This window comes from Vipera berus (assembly GCF_964194415.1).
Source record: "Vipera berus genome assembly, chromosome: 10".
In the NCBI taxonomy this organism is placed as follows: domain Eukaryota; kingdom Metazoa; phylum Chordata; class Lepidosauria; order Squamata; family Viperidae; genus Vipera; species Vipera berus.
In genome coordinates, this window is record NC_138213.1 from 15,820,241 (window position 1) to 15,847,318 (window position 27,078).

The 27,078-nt window shown below is 42.5% G+C and overlaps 1 protein-coding gene across 1 annotated transcript; it reads left to right on the plus strand.

Moving 5' to 3' along the window:
* Positions 1 to 3,156: 3,156 nt before the first annotated feature.
* On the plus strand, positions 3,157 to 22,336 carry LOC308672625 (galanin receptor type 1-like; the record flags this gene model as incomplete). The annotated part of the gene is made up of 3 exons (XM_081335672.1): positions 3,157 to 3,846; positions 13,248 to 13,313; positions 22,019 to 22,336. The coding sequence occupies 3 exons, from the start codon at positions 3,157 to 3,159 to the stop codon at positions 22,334 to 22,336; spliced, it is 1,074 nt and encodes a 357-aa protein (XP_081191798.1).
* Positions 22,337 to 27,078: the final 4,742 nt, after the last annotated feature.

Genomic DNA, 27,078 nt, shown 5'->3' on the forward strand with positions numbered 1-27,078 from the left:
GCAGTCAGGGTTGATCTCCTCTAGGACTGACCGGCTTGATCGCCTTGCAGTCCAAGGGACTCGCAGGAGTCTTCTCCAGCACCATAGTTCAAAGTAGAAGGCAGTATTGCAGGCTAACTCACTGCTCACTCCGGGAGTTCAATCCTGATGGAATCAAGGTTGACGCAGCCTTCCATGATCCTTCTGAGGTCAGTAAAATGAGGACCCAGATTGTTGGGGCAATATCCTGACTCTGTAAACTGCTTAGAGAGGGCTGTAAAGTGCTGTGAAGCAGTGTGTTATTTTAAGTGCTATTGCTATTAAACTGCCTGTCTCTTGTCCCAGCACTGACTGGTGATCCATTACAACCATATACATTATGTCTGGATCAGAGATGACTAATGATTGAGAGCAGCTTAATGCTCTATATGATTTCAGGAAGCCTTATTTCACTGAAAGCATGTATCTCTTGCTATCCCCTGCAAGTGGACTACATAAGACAAACCTTCTTTGACTTGAATTTCCCTCCCAAGACTATCCTGTTGCTTTCTTGGCAACAATCCAGAAATATATGGCCATCCTCTTTACACTAGGAAGAAAAGCATGCATAAAGACCTAAAAGAATAACACATCTTTGTCTTCTCAGGCTACATCTGGTTTTTTGTTGTTGTTGTTGGGGTGTTTTTTGTGTGTGTTTTTTTGGAGTTGTTCTTTCACCATGGCCAACTCAACAAAGCCTACTTGCCACAGCCAACTTGCCATGGGACAACTCGGTGCAGGACAAGAGTTACGCTAATATCAAAGAAATGGTGGATGAGAATCATGAAAGAAAGGATGCAAGAGGAGGAACAAAATGAAATGTGAATGACAAAAACTGAAATAATTACCGATTTTTAAAATTAAATGGAATTGTTGAATTGTCCCACAGCGAGTTGGCCGTGATGAGTTGGCTGCGGTGAATTGTCCCACTCCAGCTCCGGGAGCCCTTTTGGTGGACAATAAGGGAAGGGAAGGCCCTGGCATCTGTTGGCTACAAGAGGTCACAGACTTGCACAGAGTGCAATTGTTAGCTCCCCATAGCTATAGTTCTGTTTGGAGGCTTGCATATGTTCAGACTGTTTATCCCCTCCTTGCAAATTGAAACAGAGCCCATGGTTTCAGCTAAGTTTAGCATCAGGTGGAAATATTGTCAGCAGATGCCCACCACCCTTTCTGCCCTAGCAGAATAAACAGATTGAGCTATCATCGCACAAAGTTTATTTCCCAAGACCTGATGGCAAAGGGGGGGGGACCGGTAAATCCCACCACTCAGGAGAAAAGCTACCAGTCTCTTGACATCATTTCAGACTTCCTGCTTTTGTAGTTGAGAGACATTTTCAGAAATCACTTTCTCCCAAAGCTGTTTCCCTTAGGACAGGGGTGTCAAACTCAATTTCATTGAGGGCCGCATCAGCATTGCGGTTGCCCTCAAGGGGCCAGGTGGGTATGGCCAGGGTGGGTGTGGCCTACTGGGTGGGCGTGGCCAGAGTGTGTATGGCCTACTGGGTGGGCGTGGCCAGCTCTACATCGTTCCCATCAAGGGTGCCTATGGGGGCCTGGGCAGGAGTGGGACAGATCTGAGGGTCTCTGGCAGCAGGAGGGTCTCTGGGCCAGGGCCAAGGCAGTGGGGGCCGTTCCCTCACTGTTTCCAGGATGGCTTCACGGGCCGCATGAAACCACTTCGCGGGCTGGATCTGGCCCCCGGGCCTTGTGTTTGACATGTCTGCCTTAGGGAAAAAACAGAGAGCTCTTGGGACATAGAAGGCCTGTACAATGCCAACTTATTAATAAATACAGATCGAGGATCGCAGTAGGATGAGGCATAAAGCTTTTCCTTAAGGCGGCATCTTCCTCTAGCACTATACTCATTATTCCACATGCCAGCTTGCAAACACTTCTTGCCTACTAGATGAAAAAGAAAGGCTTTAGTCTTCTGCAGGAGTTATACACCACTAGTTGAAATATTTTTCTCCGGTATCCAGCTAAGGGGAATGTGTTGTTTCTCCATATCGACGTCCTTGTTAGCAGCCTCCAGCTTTATAAAACCATCAAGCAGACTGGACAGGAGCATTGGAGACGGTCAGTTTATATGTCTTAACCTAGGGGAGGACATCCCTAGAGTGAGGTGAGTCTCCCACAGATTCCAAGGGTAGTCCTCCCCCCTGGAATCAAAGTGACCATTGAATTGTAACTGCACACCAAACCAAGGTCATTTGGCTTAATGTGTGAATCCAGTCACAGGATCAAGGCATTCAGATCCTGGGCAACCCACCCTCCTTGAGGTCCACTAAATAAACCAGTTGGGGAAGGATAAGAAGCAATGGATGGAAACTAACCAAGGAGAGAAGCAACCTAGAACTAAGAAGAATTTTCCTGACAGTGAGAACAATTAATCAGTGGAACAACTTTGCCTCCAGAATTTGTGAATGCTGCAACACTGGAAGTTTTTAAGAAGAGACTGGACAACCATTTGCCTGAAATGGTATAGGGTTTCCTGCCTGAGCAGGGGGTTGGACTAGATGACCTCCAAGGTCCCTTCCAACTCTGTTATTTTAATCTATTCTGAAGGATGCGTATGGCAGTGCAGAACAAAGTTTTAGCAGTGGGTTTTGATTTGCGCCAGAGACCCGGAAGCATGGGGAGAAAACAAGGCTTTCAAGCATCTTGTGTGAAAACTCATATGTTGTGTTGTGTTTGCTTAGAAAGAGCCCTCTCCCCTCCCTCAAGCTACAGAGTGAAAAGAGGAGGAGCTGGAAATCTCAGCCAGCTGCTCTCAGCCCAGCTCACTAGCTTTCTCGGCAGCATTGCTGGAAGCAGCTTAAAGTAAGCCCTCTCTCTATCTCCAAGGCTTGATGAACAGAGAGACTCCAGTTGACGATCTTGGCAACAACCAGAGGAAAGCAAGTCTTCAAGATGCCTAATCAGCTGCTGGGAACATTTGAATGAAACGCTTCTACTGATCACCATGGAGAAGATCTTTCAAGACAGAGCAAGCATATAGAACCCATCAGAGCTCCATCCAAGGGAGGAGAGGCTTTCATCAACAAACTTCCACAATTTGTAGGCAAAACACACAGGTCCATTGTTTTCCTGGAAACATCCCCCAAAGTGGGGCCACATCCCCTCAAGAGAGCCCCCATGGAGGAGGTAGCCACCAATGTCACCTTTTGCACCACTGATATGGTTTTCAAGCAAGCCAATGCTTCTACTTGTTGGCCAAGCAAGACAGGAGCTGGACCAGAGACAGTGATTATCCCTGTGCTGTTTGGACTGATCTTTCTACTGGGGATGGTGGGGAACACACTGGTGCTGGTGGTGCTTGGCCGTCTCCCACCAGGTGGACGTCCCTCCCGCAGTGCCACCAACATTTTCATCCTCAACTTGAGCATTGCGGACTTCTCCTTCCTTCTCTTCTGTGTCCCATTCCAGGCCACCATTTACTCCCTGCCAGAGTGGATCTTTGGAGCCTTCTTCTGTAAGTGGGTGCACTATCTCGTCATGGCCACCATGCTTGTCAGCATCTTCACCTTGGTGGCCATGTCAGTGGACCGGTACATTGCTGTGGTGCATGCCAAGCGCTCCCTGTGCATTCGGAGCAAACGTAATGCCACTCTTGGGGTGGGGGCCATCTGGTTCCTCTCTCTCCTCTTTGCCATCCCAGTGGCTGAGCACCAGGAACTTTTAAGTGGGCACCAGCAGGCACCCAACAGCTCCTTCTGCTGGGAACACTGGCCTGGCAATCCGGGAGCCAAGCAGATGTACAAGGTGACCATCTTCGTGGTGGGTTATCTGCTACCTCTGGTGCTCATCACATGCTGCTACACCAAGGTGGGTACCAATGGGGCAAGAGGGGATGGAGATGGGAGGTAGGCATTTTCAAGTTGGCATATCCAGGCTCTCAGTTTAAGCCAGCCCTGCTCAATTCCAGGAGTTCTTTGTTTGCTAGAGAAAGATTTGGAGCACAATGGTAGACTTCTCCCAAGCATGCCCATAAGATACTCTGTTGTCATTAATTGATCCCTGAGAGTCCATACATGACTTGAACTAAGGGGAAAGCAAGGATGAGTTAAATCCTCTGGACATTTGACACAAAGAACCCACCTTCAAATCACTTTAGAATAGAATAACAGAGATGGAAGGGACACTGGAGGTCTTCTAGTCCAGCCTTCTGCTCAGGCAGGAAGCCCTATACCATTTCAGCCCTATACCATACCCTATGCCATGGCTGTCCAATCTCTTCTTAAAAACCTCCAGTCTTGGAGCACCCACAACTTCTGAAGGCAAGCTATTCCACTGGTTAATTGTTCTCGTTGTTAGGAAGTTTCTCCTTAGTTCTAGGTTGCTTCTCTCCTTAATTATTTTCCATCCACTGCTTCTTGTCCTGCCTTCAGGTGCTTTGGGCAATAGCTTGACTCCCTCTTCTCTGTGGCAGCCCCTGAGATATTGGAACAGTGCTATCATATCATCCCTAGTCCATCTTTTCATTAAACTAGACCTACCCAATTCTAGCAGCTGTTCTTTATATATTTTAGCTTCCAGTCCCCTGATACTCTTTCTTGCTCTTCTTTCACGTGGGGTCATACCTTAAGCTAAGCCAGATCATTACTCATAACATTGGGCTTGAATTTAGTGCATCTCAGCTCTTGGGATTGTAAACTTATAGCTTGGTGTGCTGTGTGGCCCCATCCAAAGTGGTTATTTCCAACTCTGTTTAACTCTGATGTACAAATCCAATCATTAACACAGGCCATTCATCTATGCATATGAATGATAGATGACAGTAGGGGTTTCATATCCGCTGAATCTGGGAATTTCCACATGATATGAAATCTATTCTACCACTGAGCTACACCCTCACCTCACTCCAATGATCTTGCTAGCTTTGTGCTGAAAACTAGACAAATTTAGAAGTCTAAACTGACCTTGTTAGGACAGATAGGCAGCTTCTGAATCTAAATTCCATCTTTCCTTTCCTAAATGTCTTGCCAGAATTTCACCACTATGAGTCCTTCTTACATCTATGCCCACACATACACACCGAAGTAACAGAGTTAAAGCCAGTAAGAGCAAAGGAGACCTTTTCTTAGTTTTAAGATCCAGAATCATATTATTCAAGAAACAATTTTTAACTTTTAGAAACCCGAGGAAAGAAAACATATCCATAATCAGACAATAAGCAGACGATGGAGATGATGCTGTTTGATCGTGTGATGATCATTTGATGAAATGCAAACCCATCCTTCTCATTTTACTCTAATTCCCTCTAATTGATTTTTTCCCCCTTCTTCTAGTGATCAAGGTTAATATTTAATTTGTGGAAATGGGTTGTTTTAAGCTAATACGGATGTTTGCTTGTCACCGTTCCAATTAGTTCTTGATAGAGGCCTCATTTTCTCTAAATAGTGGAACATATCTTTGCAAATGGTTGTAAGCCGTCTTCTGAGCAACATAAGTAACCACCCTCAGAGAGAGTGGGTTTCTCTTCCTGATCCTTGCACCTGCTCTTTCCCAGACTAAGATACCATGAATGTCTGTTAGGAAAAGTGGCTACTTCCTTGCTTAAGACATTTGTTAGTGCTAGTACAAACTTGGTCAGATATTCAGGCTTCTGGGAGTTGAAGTCCACAAGTCTTAAAGTTGCAAATTTGGAGAGCAGTACTAGAAGAAAGGAAAAGACATGAAACTTACTCCACTTTTTACTTACTTCCCTACCATGTCTGTTTTTTTTATCTGGCTGGTGTTGAAGAGTTGATATCATTCTTGAAAGGTTCTTCAAGTTTATCTTCTCTTAAACTAGCAGAATCAAGGTGGGGTTATTTTGAATTTCTTTCTCACCTTTGCTTCTCCCTCTGGAATATGGAACTGTTTCTCCTTAATGCTTCTTAAGGTTGTCTCTCATTCCTTTTTGCAGTTGATGGCTTTGCTCCAGTCCTTCCTAAATACCCAGGGTTGCTGTTCTAAGGAAAATCTGCAGGGTAGACTATATAAGCATTGTTCTTCCCTCCTGATGAAAGTTTGAATGTAAATCTAATAGGTAACACCCAATTCTATCAATCTTCTCTGTAAGCCCAAGAGTACCTAACTATTTTATCAATCAGTTTCACTATCTTCAAACTGTAAAGCCTGTTTCCAAACAATGGTATTCAAATAATCCTATCTCTGAATATAACACAGCACACACTGTTGTTAGCTAGGTCAAAGGTCTTCTTGATGGGAGTTCTTGTCCGTTTTCTCCAGGAAGTGCCTGGTATCCTCTTGTTCCAGGATACCATTGGTATTAAACTCCCATCAATTTTAACCTGTTGGTTTATCTGGATTGTGGAGGCAGGGAAGCCTGCAAAGCTATCAAATCAGTATTCCATTAATGGAACCTGCAGTTCGCAAACCAAAAGTAAGAAGGAAGGGAGGGAGGGAGGGAGGGAGGGAGAAAGGAGAAGGGAAGGAGAAGGGAGGCAGGCAGGCAGGCAGCAATGAAGGAAAGAAAGAAAGAAGAGAGAGAGAGGAAGAGAGGGAGGAAGGGAAGGAGGAAGGGAGGAAGGAAGGAAGAAAAGAATAAAGGGAGGGAGGGAGAAAGGAGAAGGGAAGGAGAAGGCAGGCAGGCAGGAAGGAAGGAAGGAAGGAAAGAAAGGAGAGAGGGAGGGAGGGAGGAAGGGAAGGAGGAAGGGAGGAAGGGAGGGAGGGAGGAAGGAAGAAAAGAATAAAGGGAGGGAGGGAGAAAGGAGAAGGGAAGGAGAAGGCAGGCAGGCAGGAAGGAAGGAAGGAAAGAAAGAAAGAAGAGAGAGAGGAAGGGAGGGAGGAAGGGAAGGAGGAAGGGAGGAAGGAAAGAAAGAAAGAAGAGAGAGAGGAAGGGAGGGAGGAAGGGAAGGGAGGAAGGGAGGGAGGGTTCCCTCCCACAGGAAACTAAGCTGGAACCCCCCCTTCCTCTCAAAAGGAAAAAGTTAATCAGTTTTGGAGCATTCAGCCACATGCCACTGAGACAGAAATAAATCAGCTCAGTTTTCCAATGGCCAAGACTGTAACACCAACACTCCTGATTTGGTAATAGCTGCAGTGATGCCAGATGCATCGTGATGGTGATGTTACATCCATCGTGTGGATTAGGTGTTTCCATAATGACATCGTTTGTGTCATTTGCTTGAGGACATCATGGCATGTACGACCTCATTCCTTCCCTCCTTGCTTTCCCAGACCAGGGTTGCCTCTGTATCTAAAGGAAAGGGATGGTTTGGTCAAATGGCCTCTATGAATCCTTCTTTAGCAGAGGGCCATAAACTAAATGCAATAAACTTCCAATGCTCTTCCAACCTCAGTAGTAACTTAGGAATTCAAATGTTTTCCTTCTGCGTCACCGCTTTGAGTGAGCCCGTCAGCAAGGGAGATAATAAATGCTATCGTTAATAGATGCATTTTCTTTTAATTAACTGACATAAGTACTTTAGTCTCCTAGATCTAATGGTTAAGTACATTCATTGCTTGGTTACAGTAGTGCAGTAACTCTGTTTTCAAAAGGTTAAGCTAAATTTCGTTAGAGAACAGGATACACTTTTTCTCCTCTTAATAGTTTACTGATTTGTTTTTTTAAAAAAAGATAAAATATTGCCCACAGAATTAGACAATCTTACATAAATTACGAGCTCCTGAAAATAAATGCTCAACTGGTGTTTACAATAACAGTGGGGAAAAAGTTGCATATGGCAAGGGCCACTGATGCTGCCGATGTTGGCGGTATTCCTATAATATACTTAACAGGACCAATAGGTGGTTAATGGAAGAGAACCATCAAAAAGAAGTCAATTAACCTTAAATTAGATTCTTATATCTTGCCAAAATCCAGGCTCACTCAGGCACACGTTTAAATTGATTTGTGCTTAGATTGTAAGCCACCCTGAGTCTTTGGAGAAGGGCGGGATATAAATGGGATTAAAAATAAATAAATGATTTTCATGTAGTCACCTTAATCATTTCTCAAGTCACTTAGAGAACTTTCACAGCAAAAACAGTACTGGGGTAAAAAGAAGGACATTGGTCAGAACTCATGCATAGGACAAGGTTTCAAGACTTTTTCAGGATTTGAACATCTTTTAAATGTTTTGCCTTTCTGTTTTTTAAGATTACTTACTTTGAGTTCAACAATAGATGCCATTTCAAGGGGCAGTATTGTCTCTGTGCTGAAGTTTGGGAATAGACAGAATTGATACTGGACATTGACATAAACAAAAGCAAATTCTCCATATGGAGTATTGCTAAAGGTATCATATCTAGGCTACACAATCAAAGTTTTCTCTTTGCTACTAGCTAGTGTGGGGTTTTGCCCTGTCCAGATATGGTAGCACTGAAAAAGTAAGAAGGTTGCAAAAACTAGATATTTGAGGCATGGCATATCCATTTCAAAATAAGATGTAAAGATGTAAAATTTTCCAGAAATGCTAAATCAACATTTAGAAAAACATAAAATGTGGGGAAACCAGGCATATATGGAATAACTTTCACATATATAAAAATATAAAGATATTTTAGTAAATGTAATCTATAAAGATTGCTTTGCTTATATATAAAAAAGTTTGGTGTGTGAAGTTTAAAAGTATATAGTTTATTGAGACAGTTGTTATAAATGCATCCATTTAATTTACCAAAAGAAATATTTTCAATTTTAAAAACGGAGCTACAAGCTGCTAATTCTATAAAATGGGATCTCTCTCTCTCTCTCTCTCTCTCTCTCTCTCTCTCTCTCTCTCTCTCTCTCTCTCTCTCTCGATCTCTCTCTCTCTCTCTCTCTCTCTCTCTCCTGTTCATTAAAAGACTACAGGCAAAAAAATTAAGAAAGCAACAAGATTATAGGAAAATGAAGGACTTTGCATTCTGGCTGTGGAATCCTGAAATCCCTCTATCTTAAAGTTGCCAAGTTTGAGAAACATTATTTTAAGTCCTTAAAAATTAACTAGTAGGAAATAATTCAAGACAACCCCCCCAAATTTCTATTCTTGCTTAGATTCCACTCCATTTATGTAACCCTAAGTATCTTGCTGAGTCCTCAAACTACAACCATGGTTTTAATCTTGATTACCCAACCCCCAGTTGGGGTTCTGAAAACTCACTGAAAAATAAACTAATCAGATGAGTGAGTTCCCTACAGTGTGCTTGGCTAAAATGCTAGTAAAAAGGGTCTTGACCGGTGCGTCCAAACCCCACTTAGGGTAGTATCTCTTTTTATAGTATCCTTGCACCAAAGCCTTACACTGTTTTTCTTTGATATGTAAATTGGTTGGAAATAAAGCTTAAGCTTGAGAACACCTCTTCTGGATTTCAGTTTTTTTCCTCCACTTTGGCTTGATGTTGTGTCTGGAAGGAGAAAGCAGCAGTATTCTTTCACAAGTCTACAATTTCATTTATTTTTTTTTAAAAAAAAGAGCCATCCTTTTTCCATTCTACTGGTGACCTTGTGTAAAAAATAAATAACAGTTGGGTGGAGAGAGGCTTCCAGGTAAACTGAGCGTGGGTGAACAAGTCTGGAATTACAGTGCACAAAAAATGATCAGTGGTCCTCATTTACACAGGAGAAAGAAGGTCCTGCAGATCAGCTATTTGGTGTTATGGCCCATCAAGTCACCAATGTCTAAGAATTTAGCGCGGCATGTTGAGAAACATAATACTAAGAATTTGGGTAAAAAGAAGGACATTGATGAAAACTCATGCAAGATTTTAGGATTCTTGGACCCAGGAATCTTTCAGGATTTGAACATCTTTTAAATGTTTTGTCTCTCTGGTTTTTCGGATCATTTTAATTTAAGTACAACAACGGCCTCCTTGACTCCTATCAGCTGCATGGACAAGTCCCTGCAGTTGTCTTGGCAAAAGCTTGGAGGTGGTTCTATTCACTTCTTTGTTTATTTAAGTTCTATCCCACCATCATTATTTTTATAAACAATTCAAGGCAGAGAACCTATTTAATACCCCTTTGTCCTCCGATTTTCCTCACAACAACCCTGCTTGGTGAGTTGGGCTGAGAGAGAAAGAGACTGATCCAAAATCAGCCAGCTGGCTTTCATGGCTAAGCTCTCATGAACTCACTTTCTCCTGGTGATTGGCCCAAGTCAACCAACCAGCTTTCATGGCTAAGGCAGAACTGGAGCATACGATCTTCTGGTTTCTTAGCTTGCTGCCTTCGCCATTAGACCAAGCTGGTTTGCCTAGGACAGGGGTCCCCACTCTCCAATCTGTGGACCGGCACTGGTCTGCAGGATGCCAAAAACTAGGCCGTGAAAACAAAGGAAGCCCCATCCGTGGGATGCAGGCAGCACACGACACCACATCCCCTCCTATCTGTGGGAAAAAACACTCTCCCTGGTACCCAAAAAGTTGGGGGCCTCTGGCCTAGGGCCAAGAAAGAGGGAGTGGCCCAAAGTCACCCACCTGGCCTCTGTGCTTAAACAGGGCTAACTCCTGTGGCCTCCTAGTTTCTAATCCAGCGCTTTTAACCCTTACACCAAGCTGGTTCTAGCTAAGTAGCCTTTACGGTCTGCAAGGGTCAAATCCAGGCAAGATCTCTTTGCTTGCGGTTGCTTCTCAGCAGCGGATCATTTAGGCCTAAACGGTATTAATTACCTGAATGCAGTTAATAGCTGTTTTCACTGTGCTTCTTCAAATGTAAATAGCAGATTGGAGGTTGAGGAAGTCAGCGCTGAGGAGCAGGAGAGAGAGGGAGAAGGAGAAACCAACTTGTTTCTTTCTCATTTATACACCCAAAACCCTACTTTTTTTAAAAAAAACGTTCACGATTTTAATGAGCAGCAAAATGCCCTGACAAACTCCATTTGGAAAGGTGACATAGAGCTAAGTTTGAAGTAATAGAGAGTAATCTTTTTTTTTTTTGCTTTTGCTTTTCAAGGCCAGCCTTCACTACAGAGGCCTCTTTTGCAAATGGAGGTAGGGAGAAGAATCCCTTTGCATAAACAAAACAGATGCAGGTTAATTAGCGCAATGTTATGTCAACCCTGAGTCACAGAAATACGATGCCTTTCAAAGAGGAGATAAAACAATTCCATTAAGATTAGTGGCTCTTGGCAGATGTAACCTCCCTGAAGCTGAACAGTGATCTAAGGTGAAGGCCATCAGCTTGTTAGATGGATTTACACAAAATGTTGAACTAATGTGGTCCAAGATTTAGTAGCTATATTTGCCCAGCTTCAAAATTTCCCTTCCCTTCCCTTCCCTTCCTTTCCCTTCCCTTCCCTTCTCCTGTACAATTATCGTTTTAATTAAGCATTTAGTATATTGTGTAGTTTGCTGTAATGGATAACGCATCAGGCTACAAAACCAGGAGACCCTAAGACCATGGGCCAGTCACTTTCTTTCGGCTCTAGGAAGAATACAATGGCCAACCACTTCCAACAAACCTTGCCAAGAAAACTGCAGGTCTAGTCCAGGCAATCTGTGAGAATCAGACATGACTGAATGGAAGAAAAGTATGTATGTTCCAGACAGCCTATGAACAGTTTGTTCATTGTTTCAGAAATATTTTCTTACCTAAACCAATAAACAGAATAACGATGAGCAGGCAAAAAAGTAGTTGCAGTGGGAACAACTTTTGACTTCCTGCTGGCTTCCCCAATGGTTTTGCTTGTGGGAAGGTGGCAGGGATTGTCAGAAATCATGATCCCATGACCGTGGCTGACTGCAGTGGCATGGCGGGACTGCAGGGTGGCATGGTAGTGCTGCAATGGCCATAATTTTGTCAATACTGTAGAAGTGAACTGAAGATTCCTGAAATTTCAATCCCACAGAATTAATGGGCCCTGGATTTTGGACATGTTCTTTAAGTTAGTATCAGGCATGATGGATCAGGTCCACATGTAAAGGTCCAATTAAACTAATTTATTGCTATCCATGCCTATTCACAAGAATATTCTCAACCAATCTGCTATGAATTAGATAAGGGTCAACAGAATTCAAGAGGGGTTGAAGTTTGTTCACTTGTGGCTATGTAGAGATTCTAGGTTGATTTGAAATATTGATAGCTTGGGTATAGGATGAAGATGAAGTTCGTTCTCCGAGCTTATGGAAAAATACCAATGCATCATACACGAACAAATAAACCCACATGCCTCAATTCCATAGGACAGATAGACAGACACTTTAGAATGCACAATCCACAGGAACACCAACAAAATACAAACCCAAAAATGCAACTCATTACAACAGAAATTTAATACCATCACCCCCGCAGTCACAAGACGACAATTCAAAACCATGGATCAGAAATCTATCCAGCAGACCTTTATCTAGAAGGCAAGACAAGAAACAACGGATGAAAACTAATCAAGGAGAGAAGCAACCTGAAATTTAGGAGAAACTTCCAAACAGTGAAGATAATCAACCAGTGGAAAAGCTTGCCTTCAGAAATTGTGGGAGCTCCATCACTGGAGGTTTTTAAGAAGAGACTGGACAGCCGCTTGTCTGAAATGATATAGGGACTCCTGCTTGAGCAGGGGGCTGGACTAGAAGACCTCCAAGGTCCCTTCCAGCTCTATTCTGATTGATTGATGGTGAAAAGACCGTCCTCACACATGGCCTCAGTTTCAATCACAAAGATGCTGACCCCACTGAATTCCTCGCCAATCTCGAATCCATTCTAAAAACATGCAATCTGGACCAAGCAACACAAGACGACATCAGGCAAAGAATCATCTCCAGCGTGCAGTGCAACAAACGAAACGAAACTCTGAGCCAAAAGGAGAGGAGAGTACTAAAGATATTGAAAAAGATCACAAGCTCGGAGGACAAACCTTCACCCTCATTTTAGGTTGATCCCTCTTTCAACTCCACACACACACAAACACACACACACACACACACAGAGTTTCTGCTATTTCTTCCCCTACGTTAGTCCATCACAGCGACCTGGTTTTAAAAAAAAATGGTTGCTGTATGAGGCTCCATTTTGCCCAGTTGAAGGTTACAGATAGATGAATGGACAGAAGAGTTCTAGTCATATAGAGACAGCTATTATGTAGTGCAGTTTCTTAAAACACACACACACACACACACACACACACACACACACACGAGAGGCTATAAAAAAAAAAAGCAAGGGGTTGCAATGATCTCATTTGAAGCCTGATCAAATTAAGGGGGAAGATTCATCATTCTCTCGCAAACTCCAGCAACGGGCTGAGGAAAACCGATATTTTCTGAAATGAGGTAACAATTTCTTTCACTCTTTCTTGTTGTAGGTTTTATATCACCTTCATAAAAAAGTGAAGAATATTTCCCGGAAGTCAGAAATATCAAAGAGAAAGGTAAATGCCCAACAGCAATTACTAAGCGTTGTAGACGAGGAAGATATTTTGTGTTTCACAAAAGTAATCAAAATGTGGTACGTCTGTTTCTATGAGAGATGATGCCCGCGGGAGGGGAGGGGGAGCTGGTGTGAAGGACAACAATGAGATGGCAGTTTCCCAGAAAGGTGGGAACATATTCTAGAAAGAGGGAGGGGGAGAAAAGAGAGAGACCAGCCCAGAGATGGATAGGAGACAAAGAGGATTCAAATAGCCACTCCCTAGGATATATTCACTAGGGTAAGAGTAGTAAGCATTTAGCCTGGCAAGATTCTGTCTGTTACATGTAAGCATATAAAAAATTGAACCCTGGTTGAACCAGTCTGATTTAGTGATTAAAGCACCAGACCTGAAAGCAGAAGACCATGAGTTCAAGTCCTGCCTTAAGCCGTGAAAGCCAGCTGGGTGACTTTGGGCCAGTCCCTCTCTTTTGCGACAAAACCCACCTGACAGGATTGTTGTTGTAGGGAAAATAACAAGAGGAAGGCGTGTTGGCTATGTTTGCCACCTTGAGTTATTTGTAAAAATAATTAAAGCAGGATAGAAACAAACAAAACAAATAAATGTATAACTCCCTTTTTGGAAGCTGGTAGAACTGAATTTCATATAAGAAACTCACGGAGGGCAATACTGTAACTAGCAATTTTTTTTTCCTGAAAGCGAGCCAACAGTCTTGCAGGCATTTAAGGTTGAGGGTTTTCATGCTGTGCATATTTAAAATTTCTGTGAACTGCTGTTTTGCAGTTTCACAACCAATTAGCAAGATGACCATGCTTGATCAAAATTCTTAGCCCAGGTAAATGTGTTTCCAAACAAGGGGTTTTTTTTAATTAGTTTATCATCCTTTATTCACCAAATGTTACAAGAAAACCCAATGTTAATTTGAAATACTGCCATAAGGAAGATAAACATACAGTTATAAATAATAGTAAAGTTCCAAATTATTATTTTTTTATTTTTAAAATTGCAGGGAATTGAGTGGAGGACTTATTTGTTGGTTGCTTCAGACTAACAATTTTAGGAACTGAGAGCATCTTTTAATATGCGTTGCGCTTGAAGTAATACATAAAAAAGATACAGAGCTTTGTTGGCATCTTTATATAATCTCTATCTTCACTTTTTAACCATGTATACTTTTCTCACAAATATTCCTGTTGGGTAAAATGATCCTAAAAGCAGTTTTTGTACTTCTGAAAGCCATACAGGACTATCAGTAACCGTAGATAGATAGCTAGAAACAGTTTTATTATTAAAATTACATGCAGATGCTGTTTCTTTGTCTCCCTTATCTTAATTTATCATTTTTCTTTTTAAAACTCTAATGAAGAATTATGGAGTACTTCAAAACTGGCTCTACCTTGTGGCCTTTTGTGAACTTGGTAATGGTACATGATATATTTTACTATATAGAGAGAATGTACGTTTACCCGGATTCTGTAGTTGAGGATAGTCTGTGCACCCAGGATCTGTAAGTTTGGCTTATGGCTTAGTATATGTGATCCAAACCGGTTGTGATTTATTCATAGTTGGGTAAATTATGCAGTTCATTGCATTGGATAGATTAAACAGAATGAGAATTTAAACGTGGTGGTCCTCTTTTGAAAGTACCTCATGGAGAGAAGGCCACCATCTTTTCTAGCTATCAGCCCTTCAAGATAGGCCAGTTCAGGAAACAGGCTCCACCAGGATTATTGGAACTCAGTTTGTTTTTTGAAGGGTTTTATAACAGAACTTTGAAAGCCTGACAGAGGTTCTATCTCTCCCTTATAGCAAAAAGAATCAAGGTGAGGCAATCTTGAGCTTCTTTCTCATTCCCTTCTCTCTTCTGGAGCTAAGCTAGTGGTTAACCTAATAGGTGTTGAATTCCTTCCTCAAGACCATCCCTACAGTAGGGGAAGGAAACTTCAGGGAAAATGGAGATAGCGCTTAGACTTATATATCGCTTCATAGTGCTTTTATAGCCTTCTCTAAGTGGTTTACAGATTCAGTATATTTGCCCCAACAATCTGGGTCCTCATTTTACCGATCTCGGAAGGAGGGAAGGCTGAGTCCGCCTTGAGCTGGTTAGGATCAAACTGCTGGCAGTGAGTATTGAGTTAGCCTGCAATACTGCATTCTAACCACTGTGCAACTATCTCTAAAGTGTTCACTTTCATTAAGGCTACTATTATCTGACATTCATTGCTACTTGGATTTATCAGTGTTAGTTATATAGTGCAGGTAGTCCTTGACTTACAAACATTTGTTTAGCACCTGTTCAAAATTTCAACAGCGCTGAAAAAAGTGATTTACAAGTGGTCCTCACACTTATGACTGTCTTAGCATCCCCACAGTCATGTGGTCACTTAACAAACATGTGATTCACCTATCAACCTTGACATACAATTCGGTGCGACTCACTTAACAACTGCCTTGCTTAGGCATGGAAATTCTAGTGTCAGTTGTAGTCATAAGTTGAGGACTACCTGTATTTTTTGGGGGGGGGCAGAACTAGGAATACCAAGTCTGGGCTGCAACACTTTGACCAACCAGTAAGTGGCGGCAAAGGGTTAGAGATTTCTATATCTCTTTGCTGCCCTCTGGTGCTGATTCTAAGAAAGGGAGAGGATCCCACTTTCAACCAGTAGCCAAAACAAGGGACAAAAGCCACTTAGAAGTGGAATGAATTTACTAGCAGCATGCAGAAATAGGAGGTTTTCCTTTCCTCTGTCTGTTGGAATGACAGTGAAATTCAAATAATCTAGTTCCTCGCGGAAGGAAGATGAAAACGTATGTTTTCAAAAGCAGAGACAGATCCCGTAGCTCAGGCAGATCCCATGCTCTGCATAAGGGAGATCTGAAGACTGACGCCCAGCATCTCTAGATAAGGCTGGAAGTGGGAAGCCCAGTTTGAAACCCAGGAGAACTCCAGGAGAGTGAACGCTCACCAACCATGTCCTAATGTTCAGATTCACTATGAGTTTGCCTACTGAGCTTCTCTTCAACAAAGGGAAGAGGACGTTGTGGTCTTTGGCCCAATGATCCTTATGACCACAGTTAACATTTCTTTTGCCAAGGAAGACAGTTGTTAAGAGAATCTTGCTCCATATGACAACCTTCCTCGCCACACTTGTTAAGTGAACCAGTGCAGTTGTTAAATTAGTAACATGGTTGTTAAGTGAATCTGGCTTCCCCATTGACTTTGTATGTTAGAAGGTTGCCAAAGGTGATCATGTGACCCGGGACACAGCAACCATCATAAATATGAGCCGGTTATCAAGTGTCCAGATTTTGATCATGTAACTGTGGGGATGCTGCAATGGTCAACGGTGTGAAAAAGGGTCATAGGTCAATAAACAAGTGGTTGTAAGTCAAGGGCTACTTCTACCTCATCTGCAAAATGATGATTAGAGTGCACAGCAACAGCTGCCTTGAGTCGGTTTCTCATCAAGAACAAAATTATTGAAAGTCCGAAACACCCCTCAAAATGACCGAGGCAGGCGATAATTCCAAGGAGATCTCGTTTTTCCAGTCTGGATTCCTTCCGCGGCCAGGCATAATTTTTTTTAAAAAAAGAAAAACAGGAAACTCAGGCACTCCTGCTATTTGAGGACTGATATAATTTAAAATAATTTACTCTTGTATATGTATGAGAGAGCAAATCGGTTTTCCATCAAAAGCAATTTTTTTGCTGAAATACTGTACTTTACTCTGGCCATTAGCTGTTTAGTTCCTGCTCCTATAATATTATGCTCAGCCATATGATAATTATATCATATTGATGGATATAAATGGGGCATAATGCTGGCTTTGTGCATTTAACTATAACAGATATAATTGTGACTAGATTGGCTCAGCAAAGTAGTTGCCTGTGGAGATTCTCAGTCCTCCAGGTCATGCTTGGCCCAAAGGTGCTTTCTTCATGAGGCAACTGGGCTTTGTTTTTCCTTGAAGATGTTTCACTTCTCATCCAAGAAGCTTCTTCAGTTCTGGTTGAATAGTGGAGTCATCTCGTTAGCATTCTTTCTGAGAGTCATTGATGCCACTGGGAGGTTTACCTGTGCCCTCGGGGTCACCCGAACCAGAGCGCAAAATGGATATGGAACATCCATTCGCACAACACACTCCTTTAAGCAGTTCCAAGAAGGTGTTTGAAGATGTTTCACCTCTCATCCAAGAAGCTTCTTCAGTTCTGATTGAATGGTGGAGGATGGAAGGATTTGCATTCCTTGCAGTCATCTTGTCGTTAGCACTCTTTCTGAGAGTCATTGATGCCACCTGTGCCCTCGGGGTCACCTGAATCAGAGTGCAAAATGGATGTGGAACATCCATTCACACAACACACTCCTTCCAGCAGTTCCAAGAAGGTGTCTGCCATTAGAGATCTTCACATTAAGGCCTCCTTCTTTCCCCATTCCGAGTGCCAAAAAAAAATTAAGAAGCCAGTGAGAATTAGGTTTGTGGGTGTGTGTGTGTAACAGAAAAACAACAGTGCTCTTAGCTAATTGGAAAAGATGTTGGCTGGTGAATTTGGCAAGAAATATTTTTATTCCAATTGCTGCAGCACGAGGTCAGAGGTTTGCAGAGCTACTATTTGAACTGACAGCTTTCAAACCTGACTGGCTGTTTTTAGACCAACAACCTCATTCCCAGTGTTGTTTTATCTACAGGCTAGGGTCAGGAGGTATTGTGGGGAAAAGCCACACGATCCCTTTGGCTTGTGCGGGGACGAGAATGGGTCTGCAGGTCATGTTGAGTAGTAAAGCCTTTCCATGTTCTTTGGTTGAAATCACTCGGGCAGGAAGGGCTGACCAGGTTGAGGACAACAGTGCAAAGAAGAAGGAGGAAAGAAACAATCTTTTCTTCCAAAACCTCTTTTCTTTTTTGCATCTTCTCTCCCTCCCAAATAACAAACTGCAGGGAAGGAACCCATGTTTTCTTTCCCCAAAAGTTTAAATACATCATTGCAAGGGCTGAAGATAGAAACCTAGGCTGGCTGGCTCTTACGGAGTGCTTATATGCAGTGGTGGGACTCAGATATGTGAACAACCAGTTATCTGTGTGAATGCCACTTCCAGACGTCCATTCTGAGCCTGGGCAACAAAAAAGTAGCTACCAGTTTTGCCAAAGTGGTGCAAACTGGCTGAATCCCACCACTGCTTATATGGCATAAACAGATGGCCTCCTTGGACAATGCTTTCATCTTCCAGGGCATGATTGTGGCCTACGAATTCCAGATCAGACTCAAGGGACTTACAAACAAGGAAGGGATTTACAAACATGAGATAATGTTTGCCCTTTAGTCTAGCAATGCATATTCTGGCCGGCAGTTTTATTTAAAGATTTTCAGGGACAGGAGGATCTTTCACAGGCATTCCCAAAAGGTTGAAATGGTGGCCAAAAGGAGTGAATGAATGGTCATAATTTGAGGCGTAATCACAGCGAACGCCAGCTGGGTTTGTCTGTTGGCCAAGATTACACTTTGATTTGGCCCAAGATGTTGCTGTGTCTTGATTCTCTTCCAAAGGGTGCCCTTTCTCCATCACCTCCCACCCTTCCTCTTTGTCATTTGTGTGGCAATTATTTAGTCAGAGTTACCAAAACAAATCTCAGGGCAGCGCCACTGAAAGCTGTTCAACAAATGACTCAGAGGTTCTGGGGTTTTTTTTCCCCTCCAACCAACCACCGAATGCATTCAGGATAAAATACTTTGCTTTCTGGACGTAACCAAGAGCCATGTAATTAGAGTATTTTCAATAGCACTTTAGTCCTGGAAGTGCTAATGTAGGGCTGGTAGCTCCGCGGTAAAGTTTGGGTGATGAATCAAATCAAGACCAGACCATAATTGTGAGCTCCCAGAAAGTAAGCAGTGCTAAAAAGGACAGTGCAGATAATAGCTTTCTATTGAACAGGGATGTTCAATTTCTCCCCTCTCCAAATTGTCAAGGGCTAGATGTGTGTAGCACATACGTGAGCTGCAAATGAGCTCACCACATTTTCATCTAACATACGACGCAAACGCAAATGGGGCGTGAGCTCCAAGCAGGCAATGGGGTTACTTAAATAAACCACAATTGGGTTCATCTAACTTTGCATGGTGTGGGTGAACGCAGTCAGTTCCATCTGAATGTATTGATAGTGCTCTTCCATCGTGCTCGAGCATAGCAACAGCCCTTAGACTTATATACCGCTTCACAGGGCTTTAGAGCCCTCTTGAAGTGGTTTGCAAAGTCAGCGCATTGCACCCAAAAAAGTGGGTCCTCATTTTACTGACCTCGGAAAATGGAAGGCTAAATCAACCTTGAGCCAGTCAGGATCAAACTCCAGATTGTGGACAGAGTTAGCCTGCAATACTGCACTGCGCCACTAGGACTCATTTTAGTAGTTTAGTTTGGAGCATTACTTAGCCCAGTAAGGAAAACTTTGTTTTTTTCTCTCTCTCTTAATAATCCTTTTGGTAGAAGTGTCCAGAAATGAAGAAGATAGGCTTATAATGGAGGAATTGGCAACATCGGAAAGCACCGTAGTTAGTCCTTGACTTGTGTTCACAACAGGACCAGAATTACTGTTGCTAAGCAAGGCGATTGTTAAGTGTGTTGTGGCCAGTTTAGGATCTTTTTTGCCATATAGTACTGCAAGAGAGATTACAGCTTTTTGTCTCCCAGTTCGGGTGGAGGTTTACAGTAGTTTTGGCCACCATAAACACACGAGCAGAAGGACACTCCATCCATTAATAACCTTATAAAGAACATGAAGCATGCAGGCATGTGCTGGCATTTTGGAAGACTGGTGAGGAGCTAGTGGCGCAATCCACTTTTTCTTCTTCTGCAAATATTGGGCACTCTAATAAAGAGGTTCAGTTTTCTGGAATCTCAAGTTGTTGACAAGATCTATCAGCAATACATCCTTAGATGTTGACAGCTAGGGTCCATGTCTTACTTTGAAATGGCCCTGATAGAGGATCGGCTTTCTCTGTTATGATCAAGCCACTAGTAAGATGTGCCCCACAACTATTTACAAGCATTATGTTTATCCACACTGACTCTTAAGAAAAGTATAAGAAGGTGGCAAAAGACGCCCAACATCTTGAATCTTGAGACAGATCTAAAAACCCAAGAAGAAAAGGTGCTGCACAACAGTAGACATCCCAGTTCAGCCGCTGCCATTTTTCTTTTTCTTTTTGGAGCCTCTGGCAAGTTGAAGGGACATGGGTTGGTCTGTCTTTTTCACTGTATCTCTCTTAATATTTATTCAATTTTGGGTGTTCCACTTTGGTTTGAGTCTACAGTCTCCAAATCCTAAAGAACCTACTGCCTTCAGATGTCCACCATGCCAACATGAGGTGTCGTATTTTCAAAACTTTGCCTTACAGCAAGATCCTCAATTCAGAGAAAGCCTTCAAGGTCTCTTTTTGTCTTTTTTTTAGAATGGGGAAGCAGCTGTCTTGGTACTTGAATCCTCAGTCCAGGGAAAAATTACTGGTTTTTTAAAGTGTCTGAGGAACCATACAGGAGTTTGAGTTTGTAGACGATCAAGGGCTCTTTAAAGTCAGCAGAAACTCATCAACCATTGAACAGAGGGAATGTGAACTCTCCAAGGTCCTGATAACTTACTTTAGAGTTCTGGTTAATAAATGGGCCCATTTGGGGGAAATCATTCGATACATTAAACCAGTGTTTCTGATATTCGGTAACTTTAAGATGTGTGGATTTCATTTCCCAGAATTCCCCAGTCAGCATCCTCTCCACACATCTTAAAGTTGCTGGGGAGGTTGAGAAATGTTGCATTAAACAATAAGCTGAACAGATTGGATTCACACCCAGAAGTAAAAAAAGCTAACCCAAGTTATCAGTAATTGAATTTGTCACACTGTGAGAATCTGTCTGCCAGATGTGAAACCAACCTGCTTAAGCATGTTGTATGAAGCCAATCTTAGTAAGTGACTGTCCATAACTGTTTTTATCCTACCTCTCATTAATTCAGGGCTTTAAGGCTGTGGTACCCAACATTATCTCCTATTTTCCCTTAGTTTGATTTACGAGGGAGTGACTGGCCCAAAATCACCCAGCGAAATTCTTTGGTTGAGGGGGAATTAAAACTGGAGTCTCCCCAATTCTAATCCAACACCATTACTACTGCACAACACTCAAATTTTCTCTCTTTCCCTCTCTCTGTGTGTGTGTGAGAGAGAGAGAGAGGGAGGGAGGGAGGGAGGGAGGGAGGGAGGGAGAATGACACAGAGATTGTGATTTCTTGATGGCCTCACGTCAGGACTGTAAGCATTGCCAGGAATACAATTAAAACAGCAGAAGAACAATCAAAACAAATCCTGAAAGAAGAAAACCGTGTTTGCTCAAAATGAAAATATTCAAGCTCATGAGATCAGATGAGATCATTTGCAAGATTAATCTCCAAATCCTCTGTACTAGAAATAAAATTATGTTTGCTGTCAATCTGTCCCAAGCCCAGTTTAAGAACTTTCTTTTAAAAAAAAGTTAATTACCCCTTTGATAGCTGCTAGGTTGCAAATAGTTAAATGTTGGAAATCTGACTTTTGCCCATCGCTTGGCGTATAGTTAAACACAACTTGGCAATGTGGCATCTTTGTAAAAAATAAAATAAAACGATGCTGCGCAAGCTGCAGTTCGCACAGTTTGTCTCTCCAAAATTTCTTCTCTTTCTTTCAGACGGCCCAGACCGTCCTGTTGGTTGTTGCCGTCTTCCTGATCTCCTGGCTCCCCCACCACATCATCACAATGTGGGCAGAATTTGGGCAGTTCCCCCTGAACAATATCTCCTTCACCTTCCGCATCATCTCCCATTGCTTGGCCTACGGGAATTCCTGCGTCAACCCTATCATCTACGCTTTCCTCTCTGAGAATTTCCGCAATGCCTGCCGTCAGGTCTTCACTTGCAAGTTCCTCCTTCAGCCAGCCCCTGCCGACAAGCTGGTGAGAGTTCGCATGGAGAATTTTTCCACTACTCACTCCACAACCAATGTGTGAAAGGGAAGCCGAAGCTCAAAGTAGTACGGGGAGAACAGCAAATGGGCGACTATACAAAAATGTTCAGAATTGGTTCATCTTGGAAAAGCTGGCCTGAGCAGGTCATCCGTTGCGTTCACCAGGGTGATATTACCCAGCTCTCTTGTTCACCATGCTTATATTTCCCATCCACCATATTTACCATGGTGATATTATTCATGAGTCGTGTTCATCGTAATTAAGTGACCCATGTCTCATATTTACCATGGCTATATGACCCACCTCTGATCTTCACCATGGCGATATTACCCATCCACCATGGGTAATATGTTCACCAGGGTTTGCCAGGGTTATGTTACCCGTCTCTGATGTTCACCCTAGTTATATTACCCATTTATGATGTTCAACCATGGTTATATTGCCCATCTCTCATCTTCACCATGGTTATATTACCTGTCCCATCATGCACACCCTGGTTATGTTACCCAGTCTTTGTTGGCACCACTTTGACTTTTTCAGCACTAGTCCATTCGTGGCTTAGGAGGGACAATGAGCTGTTTCTCATGATGCCGGAAGGGAAAGTTCCAATTTTCTGGAAGGTACGAATTTCTATTTGCCGCTTGCTACTGAAAAAGGCAGTGAAAAGTACAGCAAGCTGTCTCAGTGTTGCTGCTACCAAGGCCTAACCCTTCATCTCGCAGGATGCATTTCCACGTTTAGTGTGACAGTTGGTGCTGTGTGTGTAGATTTCAAGACGTTTGCGCCAAAGCAAAGACCCTCAGTGCATTATGCAAGGCTGCAGAATTTATCTTCCTCGGTAAAATTGATTTTACCCTTCTTAGTCATATGCGTTAATTTATTCTGCAGTCGTGGAAAGCAAAAGGATGGGCAATGGCACTTTTTTTCGCCCTGACCATCTGAAATTATTTCGGCCATCTCTCTTTTCTCTGCCTGAATATTTTCAAGATTTCTTTGCAACCAGAAGATCTAGAAAGGTGAGGAGTACTGTAGGTTCAGGAATAGTGTAATCCCAAACTGACTTAAATTAGAAAAAGTACATTATAATGTTGTTTTTATTATGAAAGAAAGACCCCTTTACTGCTTTCTAATTTGCAATTATCCTCTCTCTCTCTCTCCCTATTCATTGGAATATAAACAAAATATAGAGAAACACCCTCAATGAAAGACGCACTGCAGGGTACTCTGAAATTAGGAACTGCTGGAAATCTGTCAATTTAGGCAGCACAAAGGACACCATTTGAGGTTTCCCACACCAAATGCAGTCCTTCCGTGCCCTGAAAAGTGCTTTACCCAGTAGCCCTTCAAAAGCTGGGCAGTGGCTACTTTGAGCTGCCTCTAGATGCGTGGACCACAACTCCCAGAATCCTCCAGTTCAAATAATGCCTTTGTAGAGATCTCATAGAGCTGAGATTCACGTTATCTGTGGGAACATCCAGACTTGGAAAGGAAAGAAGACACGATTGGAAGGGTTGGTACTAATTGGGTTATTTCATTTTAATTAACTGTCAAAGTCAATGAAATAAAATGGTTTAGATCCTGGGTCTGCCACCTTTTCAGGGAAGAATCCTTGGCACATCGCTGGAGGTCCATGAGGAGACCTTCTCTGGAAGAGCATAGATGATCTGTTGTTGCTCAGCGGCCGAGCAAGGTGGACCATAGCAAGCTATGATGAATCAGATTCCACGTTTTCCTTTGTTTTCACCACTAGACCATACGAGCCTTCAGACTGGATCCAACAACCTGGAAAGGAGACATGTTGTTTTTTCCCAGCATTTAAACTGCAGGCTGTCCACATGTGGCCAAACCATCATCTGTCTGTAAAGGAATGTTCCAACTCAGCTTCAAATACAGTTTCACTTGAATGTGACAGCTGGAAAAATCTCCCCACAGAGCACGGCAGGTTGCCACACCTCAAGTTCCATCTATAACAGCAGAAAGATGTGAGAATTTGCTTTCGTACATAACATACGCACTTCACTTTGGCCAGATTTAGAACTGCGGTTGTTTATCATAGTATTATCTTTGAAACGCTGAAGAGGTCAGATGTATTTTTCTGTTCAAAGCAATTTGCTGAAACACTGCCGTGCTGGTGAATGTTTTGTGTCCCGATATGGTTTTGCTCAGTTGTCAAAGTTTATATAATTGTGTGTTACTGGAATCCTTAGTTTAGAAGCCAATGGGTATCCGTTGTGATTGTATTGCACTGCGGGTGTAAAAATGCTTTACTGTACTGATTACTTTTATTGTGATGGAGAAGAACGGTGTGCCTCACCTCTCTTTGCAAATTGGAACACACTTCATTAAAACATTCCGTTTTCTCAGTTGCTAAACAGCTACTAATCTGCTTGCTCGGCAATGCTAGCTGTGGACTGGGTCCAGCTGAGATATTGGTCCGATTCACATGGCAGTCCAAGTCGTAATGTGGTTTATTTTTGGCTTACCGTGGTAAGTGAATCCAGCCATTATGGCTTGTAAATTGTGTTTTATCTTACGTAAGTCCAGTCAATTGCAGAGTTCCTTCCCCCTCCTCACAAGCAAACAAACTATGTCAGAACCCACCCCAATCCACATCTTAGGAAAGAAGAACTCTTGGAGACGAGATTATCCAAACAGGAACTTTTACTAAAACATGGTTGACAGTGGATAATCTAGACAGGATCTGGAAATTGTCTCGCAGGTCGAAACTTTTAAAATGTCCCCGAGTAAAAACCCCTCCCCTTGGTCCATTTGGTCAGTCCCGTATCAGTCAGGTTTCAGGTGTCAAAACCCGTGGGAAAAGAGAAACATCAGTACACTTGCAACATTACTTCCTCCCCTTCACATTCCAGTCGGAGATACAAACCAGAATTCCACCCCCCCTCCCTTTCTTTGTTCTTCTTAGTTCAAAGGGTTTCTTCCCTGGTCTTTTGTGATGGCCTCCAAGGCAGGCTAAATACACAAACCTTGCATCTAAGGGATAGGGATGGGCTCTTAACAACCCTGCCTTCTCTTCCCCTCCTTGGGAATGGCAGAATCCAGTAAGGTTGTGAGATTTGGGTTCTGCACAGATAGGGAGTTAGAAATGAAATATAAATGGATTCCGACACTGCAACTGGATCAGCATTGTGAAAATCAAGACACAGGTATCCCTCAATTTTATGACCATATCTAGAACATAGAATAGGGTTGGGACGGACCTTAAGTCTTCTAGTCCGCCCCCTTGCCCATGGCAGGAAATCCTATACCATCTCAGACAAACGGCTGTGCAATCTCTTCTTAAAAACCTCCAGTGATTAAAATCCCACAACTTCTGGAGGGAAGCTGTTCCATTGATTAATTGCCCTATCAGGAAATTTCTCCTTAGTTTCAGGTCAGATCTCTCTTTAATAAGCTTCTACCAGTTACTTCCCGTCCTGCCCTCCTAAGTGCTTTGGAGAATAGGTTGAACCCTTCTTCCCTCCGACAGCCCCTCAAGACAGACCAGAATAGGAATAACATTTGTTGTTAAGTAATGAAATCTTTAAGCAAGGCATCACATGACCCCACCCCCACAATTTTATGACCTTTCCCCCACAAGTGTTAAGTGAGACAGGGATAAGTCTGCGACTTCTGATCTGGTTTGCTGGCTTCCCCATCGACTGCGCTTGTCAGAAGCCAGATGAGAAGTTGCAAATGAGTTACGTGACCATTGGGGTGCTGCAATGAGCAGTTGTAAGCCACTTTCTCAGCACAGCTGTAGCTTCAAATGGTTATCAAACACATGACTGCAAGTTGAAGATGACCAGCTAAAAGAATTTCTAACTTGCTCGGGCAAGTGTAAAATAATTATTTAGAAATGTTTAGATTTCAAAACGTTGAAAATATACGACGTATATTTGTACGCTAAGCCGGTGGTTCTCAACCTTTTCTTCATCACAAACCCCCTTTAAATACTTTTTGCGGCCATGGACCTCCAAGACTTAACTCAAGATTTAAATCATAACATTTCTTCAAGCTTTCGTGGACTGCCTGTGGCAACATCATGGCGCCCCCCCCCCCCCGCGGCCCATGGACCACAGGTTGAAAACAACTGTGCTAAGCTATAAAGACTAATGGATTTCATAGCAAAATATCATGTGACCCTCCACCACGTACAAATCTATAACTAGCCTTGCTGAAACCCAAGTGGTTGCAGGTAACAAGCTTCGACTCCTAGAAACTTAAAACGGCAGCACAAATGTCAAAACAACATATAAATCTTGGCTGGAAAGTAAGGTTCAACAACAACAACAACAAAATCAGATGCTTAGCTTTAAGTGAATTGTAGCTCCTAAAAGCTGATACGTTTTAATAAATTTTGGTAGCCAGGTTAACAGACTCCAGATTTTTTTCCTATAACAAACTAGTATGGTTCTGCTCCCACAATGTTTGACCAAAAATAAAGTGAACTTTTGATATAGTTTCCTTGGTTTATGGTCTGCATAAATCACAAGTTCAGCTTGACTTGAAGACTTGACCTTGTGCTAGTTTAGAAAGGAATCAAGGGTGTGATTTTTTTTGTAGCATTGTTACCTTTATGATCTAAAGAACATGGAGTTCTTGCTTTAATTGGGGAAATGGTAAAGTTAGTGGAAAGTTAGCGTTAATCCAATCAGTATTAAAAATGCCCTTTACATAGATTTTATGAACATAGAGGTTTTCTTAAACCAACCTTTCATTGCTGCTTCAAAAAAAAGTTTTTTTTATATATAGCAGGCATATCAAACTGCCGGCCCACAGGCCGA